This window comes from Topomyia yanbarensis, chromosome 3 (genome assembly GCF_030247195.1).
Source record: "Topomyia yanbarensis strain Yona2022 chromosome 3, ASM3024719v1, whole genome shotgun sequence".
NCBI lineage: Eukaryota > Metazoa > Arthropoda > Insecta > Diptera > Culicidae > Topomyia > Topomyia yanbarensis.
Genome location: NC_080672.1, coordinates 363,781,510 through 363,789,203, shown reverse-complemented (window position 1 = coordinate 363,789,203; position 7,694 = coordinate 363,781,510). Strand labels below are relative to the sequence as shown.

The window sequence follows — 7,694 nt, the reverse complement described above, 5'->3', positions numbered from 1 at the left end:
CTTGGAAGCTTCCGAAACTCCGTGTACTTTACGTTTCTTGAAAGCTTGCAGTCCCAGGTCGAGTTTTAAAATATTGTGCATCGATGATTTCGACATATTCAGATCAGCAGCCATTTTCCGAACAGAGCGCTGAGATTTTCGCCTAATCCGTTCCTTCACGACTTTAACCACTTGTCCAGTCCTTACCGAACGAGGGCGGCCGGATCTTTTTCTGTCATCCAATGAGCAAGTGTCACGGTACCTTTGGATGGTCCGGTAAACATAATCGCGCTTTACTCCAACACTCTTTAAAATTTTGAAAATAGCGCCCGGGCGCTCACCAGCCAAACATTTTTTTATCACCACGGCACGGAATTCCTTCATCGTCGGTAGAAAATGTAAACTGAATGAAAGAATGTATGTTATCATGTCAGTAATAGTGCAAACATAGTACAACATGTCACCAATACATAGCTAATATATGTGTTGTGCGTACACAACAACAATGCCTTTGAAGAAGTGTATGAGAATTTATTGGACACGGTGTACTTGTGAAACAAGAATATTTTCATATTGAACACAAGAGAAACTTTTTGTTCCAACGATGCTATAATTTTTGGCACCAGCATTGTTACCATGATTGTTTTCTATCCATCGACTTGCAAACAAAGGTACAATGAAATGATTATTCACGCTGGCGAACTTAATTGATATAAAAAAATAAACTATTGAATTCGAACAGCAACTTCCGCTTACCAAAAAAATCACAATGGAAAGAAAATCGTTTGGTAGGGAGTGGTAAATAAATTGAGGAGATTACCACTTTAGAATTATAAATGGCTTCAATTCATCATTCAGTTACCACCACGTTCATATAACACCCATTTTTACTTATGGGATTTTCGATTGATTGACACCGGTGTAGTGGATTGCACTGGTTTTGCACTTTCTAGCAGAAGTGTCAATGGAACATGCCCAGTTTTCTGCACTTCTGCTAGAAAGTGCAAAAACGGTGCAGTTTCAGTGCACTCCACTACACCGGTGTCAATCAATCGAAAACCCCATTATCTAAATGTTTTGTGACAACCATAAATCCTCACCTTGGAAATAGAATAGATATAGAAGGCTACTGTAGCCTTTGTACAGGCTCTATTCAGCAGCCTAGACTTGTCGGTACATCGGTGAAATCTTAAGCATTCGATGTATCCAAGATTGGTGCAGACAGTAAGGTAAGTGCTTAGTATTCAACAGGTTGCTGGTTCGGATCTCCAGGTACGTTATATGATATCCAACAAGGTAATACAATTTTTCTCTAACTGTAACGTAACACTAATAAAAGAATATGGCTTCCAAAAAGATTGATGGCGTGTGTGTAACTTGAAATAAATGTCTTTTTTAACAATTTTCCTATGATAATTCTCTCAGCTGAATAGCGGTAACGAAAAGGTTTATTGATAAAGCTGAACTGTGGTTTTCTTCAGGCTTTATAGGTGCTGAAGAATTGTTCTTTCATGTGTCTTAATCAGACAAGCTGAATAAATTCTCCAAATCCAGATGCTTAAGGGTGGAATAAACGATATATGATTACACGTATATTTCCAATGTTCAGCTAGAGCTGAATAAAGAAACTGTTAAAACGTTTATAAAACCACGAAATGTTTGTTGGGAAGTTTGTACCCTTAATCATGAATCGTTAATAAATATAATTAATGAATTTGAATTATTCATGATTAAGATTTTAAGTTAACTGAAGCTCGAATCATGATTTCAGGACCTATGATTCATTATTTAAAGTCAACTGAAAAATTGTAATGCCTAGATAGCGTTATACTATGTTCACACTACAGAGTTAAAACACGTTTTTATAAATAGCAACAAGAAAACGTCATCAAGATAGCAAAAAATGAAAAAAGGAAAATAACTCATGAAATCGTGCATTTTATTCAAAGTTTATATTCATAAAAGAAAATATACTATGTTCATTAGATCATGAGGCAATTTTCCTATTTCGAGGAAATGATTTGTTCCCGTGTAATTAATTGCATATGTGACACCAAAGACAAGGAACGCGGGCGAAGCTACCACCACCACTCATCAAACTGTATATGTGTGATGCTTTATTAAGAAGATTTTCAACCGGTTGCTGATTCATCTGCGTTTTAAAAAACACAGAGTGAGTCGCACTGGATTCATAGAACAGTGCTTCATTAATTTACCACTTCTGCTCGAAAGTGCATCATTCGTTGCAACCCTCCACAAAGGTCTTTTTCAACGGAAAAACGCCACAGGCAAAAAAGGGAAAATGTTACGTACGCCTCTGCGAACTCGCGCACGCCTTCTAGCGTGAAACACGCGCGTGGTCATGTTTTGTTTGGTTGTTACTCCGGTCACTATTGGTAACCGATAAAAATATCAACATTTTGCTAATAAATCAAATATTCTCGACTCGGTTCGAGAATAAAAATTATGAAATTTCCTAAATACTTGTAATTACAGTACAATATTATTGTGCCAGTTAGTTCAAATCTATTGTTCGCAACCGACATGAGTAACGACGGTGGCCATAATGGGTAAGTTTTGGACAATGTTTGCATCAAATTGCTAGCTAATCGATTACCTCGTAGGAAGAAGCGACCCACTAGTGCTTCACCGTACTCAGAAAATTTCAAGGTACCGATGGATCTGTGTCAGAAGCATCTAATTAACCATCGGTTGGTGGTATCCAAACTGAGTCGGAAAGAGCTGGAGGATAAGTACATCAATCTGTGCGATGAGACGTTCACGGTTAAGAAACGTAATCAGGAGCAGGAACTGGTCATCAAGAAGCTAAAGACCAAGCTACTGCGGTTGTCCAGCGAGAGTAGTAAGCACCGATCGAAGGGGGACATTTCGAGCAACCATAGGTTAGGTGGTGAATTTCTATGCACAGCGATGTGCTTTATCAAAATTAATTTCAGCAACATTCAAAGCTTGGAAACACAGAGGCGAGAACTGCACGACAAATTGGAAGCTTTGAGGAGAAGTGACGGGAAGAGTTCCCGAGAAAAGCGAGAAGATTACAACCAACGGTACCGTAGTGCTCGTCGACCTAAGGAGGAGCAACCAACAACCACGGCTGCATCGGTGTCAAATGATAATGGCAATGAACGCTACTTTGGTGCTAATCGGAGTACGGTGGATTCTTCTTCCGAAGATGATCGTACCTCCTCTAGAAGTAGTGATCACAAGGGTCCGAAAAGCTGTCGAAATTGTGAGAAGCTAAAAGAGGAAAAAATTGCCAACGAGGCGGAATATGTTAAAATGAAAATTGATATGAAATTTTTGAATAAGGTGAAACATTTTGAGATATGCGTTTTTAACAGTTTTTTTTAATGATTTTGGATTATGCAGGAAATACAAAACGAGAAGGAAAAAGCTGCGCTCATTGAGCGTCAACTGGAAGAGAAGTTGTCCTATGAAATTATGCGGCAGAATGCAGAGGAGAACATGGAGATGATCAACTTAACCCGTCAGTTGAATGACATGCAGCGAAAGATGCAGAATCAACAGGAAGCGGAAAAACGTGCACTAGACGCTGAACTAGCCAAGCAAAGTGAGAGCGGAGATGACCATACTTATGTGATATTATGATTAAATTGATTTTTCAGCTGAACTCGAACAAAAAATAAGGAGTGAGAAGGATAAAAACACTCATCTGTTTGATGAATGTGAGAGGCTGAAGAAAAACATTGAAAAATTAAGAGAGCACATGTCAGAAGTTGAGGTATAAAGCGCGGTGAACTTTTTCTATTGGAATATAGCGATTAACAAATTTTATTTTTTCAGATTGAACGAGACTATCTCAAGCGTCAGCAGGAAAGTTACACTAAGATAGTTGACGAAAATAAACTATTGCGGTACCAGCTGGAAGAATTGCGTAGGAAAAACGAGGAGCTTGCTATTCAGATCCAGACCTTGCAGGAAGAAGAGGCAGTTGCGAAGAACGCCCAAAAGACTTTGCTGGAGAAATTGAAGTCACTACAGTTGGATAACGACGCGCTTTCCATTATGTTGGAAGGATTACGTACCGAGAATGAAGTTTTGGCAGAAGAGAAAACGTTACTAGAGAAAAATCTGAATCGTTTGGAAGGTATTTTGTTGACTAACCAACTATGTATAGACTTATTCTGAAATGATTGTCCTTTTTAAGATTCCCCTGTAAAAGATGATGGCTCCTCACCGGTACGTTAAGATATGTCTGTGGCTTAAATCTTCCTTTCTCTCGCTTATTACTATATGAAAGTTTTCCCTTACTCTACCGTAAATAGTAGAATGTTACCAGGAATATAATAGAACTAACTAAATAGAACAAATATAATTCAATTTACTTTGATAACAACTGACAAAAATTCTTCAATTTCACTGTATTCTGGAAACCTATAAGTATCTTCTAAAGTATTTTTGTAATGCTCTATCTTTATTAAAATATTACAAATTTTCAAATAGCTGCAACGCATTGAAATTGGCATCCAAACTCAACTCGTAAAAAATGAAGAACATGTTCAAACTCAAACTCAGCTCGATGATAATAATGAAAATGTTGTCTCTCCGGTATCTCAAATTCCTATCCGTCATTTAACAAAAGCTCATATTAAGGTATAATTAAGCTATACAAACGTTTTCGCCCATAATTTCAAATCTAATAAAAAGCACTTGCATTCAAGGAAACTACCGAATCACCACCAAAGATTCGAGAAAATGAATCCGACTGGGATCATCGGCGAATGTCTGTGAAACGTGTTGGCATCAACATCAGGGAGAAGACTCAATTGCTGGAGCAGAATGCTAGAAGTTCGGAGCCGAGCTGTGGGAATGCTGCCCTTCTGGTGTCCAACGCGACCAGCATGATAGCGACAAAACTGAGAGTAAGTACAATACTCCGTGCCCAATATGATCCGAGTTCAAGTAGAGTTCCAAAATTTATCTCGACTTCAGGAAAAGTTCAAATCATACGACATTCAGTCGAATCCCTATACACCAGCGAGGCCATCGCTCATATCTACCGCTTCAATAACATCGTCAGATCGGAGGAGAATATCTTTTCAAAGGGCAGAATACGCGGCCACTGAAAATGCATCGGGCACATCGGACCTCACAGGTTGAAACAAATTAAAAAAATCACACAATCCAAATTAGTTATGAATTTGCGTTTCGGCTTCGTCTCATCAGAATCCGACACTAACCTAAGTTAGTGGCAGGACTAAGCTAGCCGCGGATTGCACTATACTATATTTCTCTTTAGTGGAGAATTTTTTTGGTAAAAACTATTGTTTTGCGGGACATCAGTCAAATTCCATAACTAATTTTGTTATAGGTGTTGTGTTTTTCACGCGGTTTTAAACAATTTTCTCCTTAATGGAAAAAATAGTTTTTACCAAGTATAGTGCACACAAGTCGGCTATCTAACTGAAACGATTTCAAATTTACTTGCATCCTTTTAAAACATTTTGCTTGGCTTCATTCGTGTAGAACCCCCCAACGGGAACGAGATGCGCAAAAATTACGCGGGACTGTTTGGCCACTCTCCAGAGATGCAACAGCGAATACGCGCATACTCCAAGGTAAGAAGAAAACCCAAAAAATGAACTCGTATAATATGCAAACAAGATCCTCTTCGCAGGTAATGGAACAAAAGCACTCGGAGCAAATAGCCATCGAGATCCTTACGATCCGGTGGGAGAAAAAGGCACTGGACAAACTGTTTACCCTGAACGTACGGGACATTTACGTCGAGCTTGTTGGATTTCTCGATATGAGGGGCTACCAAGTGGAGACCAAACTGGTCTCGATATCGACGAATGAGTCGCTTGAACTAGCTTTCAACTATAGCTTTGTGGTTGATCTTGACGAAAAGAAGCACCCCAAACGACGGGAATTACTGCGAAAGATGCTGCAACCGAGTGAAGACGATACACTGAAGTTTATCGTGGTACATGAGAAACAAACTGACTGCGCGGAAATCGGGTGAGAATGTTTGCGAATGATGTTTCTAAGTTTTCCGGATTCTAGCTGTCATTATTGCAGGTATGCTAAAGTTAAACTGAGACATGAAATACAAGAACCCAAGGTCGAAAATATCAAAACGATTGATGCACCGATTTTCTCCATAACGGATCCGGGAGAAGAAATTGGAACATTGCAAATTGTCGTGAAGGGTATTAGTTTGTTGAAGATGAAGTTTTGGGCATAGTCCATTATAGTTTATGCCAAATTCACATGTGCCAACACAATGAAAGTCTACGCCATCTGATGACAGCATTGGAACCAATCAATGAAATTAAACTACTGATTGCTGGCATCCAAGTAAATGAGTCTTTCAATTGCCATATTTTTTGCGGGTAATTACATCTCAACATCTTAGGTGAATTGCTAGATACTGAGGGTGCTTTTGACTATGTGTCCTTCCAGTCTACGTTGGATAAACGCAATGCTTAGTAACCGCATTATTTGCTCATCACTGAGACATGCAGAGATAAGAAAGTTGAGTACGAGTTTGCTGACGATTACCAAATACTAATTACTGGACTTTGCATCGGAACAATCTTCGACTTAATGCAACAAGAAGTAAGAGCTGCCGTTGGAGTTATATTGGATTCCAAACTGAATTGGTCTGCTTACATTGAGTTCAAAGTTAATAAACCTTGCATGGCCTTTGGGCAATGCAAACGAGCTTTTGGAAATACCTGGGGTCTCAAACCCAAATACATATATTGGATTTACACGACATGTGTACGTCCAATACTGTCGTCATTGTGTAATGCTATAGGGGAGAAGTGATGACGGTCCAGTCAAAGTTTAACCATCTGCAAAGAATGGCGCTCATGGCGTTGACTGATGCTTTCAATACAACTCCGACTGCTGCCCTTGAGGCCTTTCTAAATATCAAACCATCACACATACAATTTAAACAAGAAATATCATCATGTGCATACAGACTGCAGCATGTTGGACATTAGAACACTGTGGTCACAAATGATTACACGGGGCGAAGAAATTCTTTCTCGTAGCGATATTACACTCACATGTAGTTTTCGCAACAGAACATTCCATTCGAAAATTCCCTCTCGAGAGAAGTGGTAGTCAAGCCATACAGAGAGACAACAACAAACGAAAGTTGCCTGTTACGTACCAGCTCTCTTTTTTTCGGTATATTTACATTTGCACAAGCCGTACAGCCCGCTACAGCGACGCATCACTACAGCTCTTGCCAGAACGGTAGCCAAACCAAGTACATTTTCCCGTACAGCAGTAGAATACATTTTTGTTTTGCTGCTGTACTTCGACTGCTCGGTAAGAGTGTGGCGTAGTAAATTTGTTCTCTCGCTTTGTACACTTTTCTCTGCATAGTCAAAGGGCGAGGCCCGCACGAAAGCGTTACTGCCGGTCGTGGCGTAAACGATCCGCATTTATTGTCGTCGTTTGTGATTAAAAATATTGAATAGATTAAAAATATTAAAAAGTGTAAAATAAGGAAAGAGAAGCTGTACCGCTCGCGTCTGGTGGCTGTACTGGGGGCAGTATTTTTTTGTCATGTTACTGCTTTGCTTACAGACTGCCGTACAGCGCTGGGCGTCCTGCCCTAGCGAACGACAGCAGCGTCGAAAGAGAAATGAGAATGTAGGCAGAAAAATTACAGCCGCAGAAAAGGTAGGCGTTTTGCATCCTTGGCTCGGACA

The 7,694-nt window shown here is 39.6% G+C and overlaps 1 protein-coding gene across 1 annotated transcript; it reads left to right on the top strand.

Moving 5' to 3' along the window:
• Nucleotides 1–2,259: 2,259 nt before the first annotated feature.
• On the top strand, nucleotides 2,260–6,511 carry LOC131688727 (CAP-Gly domain-containing linker protein 1-like). Its single transcript, XM_058973204.1, has 14 exons — nucleotides 2,260–2,549; nucleotides 2,604–2,882; nucleotides 2,937–3,309; nucleotides 3,370–3,571; nucleotides 3,627–3,742; nucleotides 3,805–4,108; nucleotides 4,169–4,200; nucleotides 4,465–4,614; nucleotides 4,683–4,883; nucleotides 4,954–5,116; nucleotides 5,488–5,579; nucleotides 5,639–5,982; nucleotides 6,043–6,321; nucleotides 6,380–6,511. The coding sequence occupies exons 1-13, from the start codon at nucleotides 2,524–2,526 to the stop codon at nucleotides 6,206–6,208; spliced, it is 2,448 nt and encodes an 815-aa protein (XP_058829187.1). The 5' UTR covers nucleotides 2,260–2,523; the 3' UTR covers nucleotides 6,209–6,321; nucleotides 6,380–6,511.
• The last annotated feature ends 1,183 nt before the right edge of the window (nucleotides 6,512–7,694 follow it).

Bases quoted from the DNA above. Each gene is read 5' to 3' on its own strand.
- LOC131688727 (XM_058973204.1), top strand. From the start codon at position 2,524: ATGAGTAACGACGGTGGCCATAATGG. The intron at 2,550-2,603 runs GTAAGTTTTGGA...ATTACCTCGTAG, and splicing joins AACGACGGTGGCCATAATGG to GAAGAAGCGACCCACTAGTG. The intron at 2,883-2,936 runs GTTAGGTGGTGA...AATTAATTTCAG, and splicing joins GACATTTCGAGCAACCATAG to CAACATTCAAAGCTTGGAAA.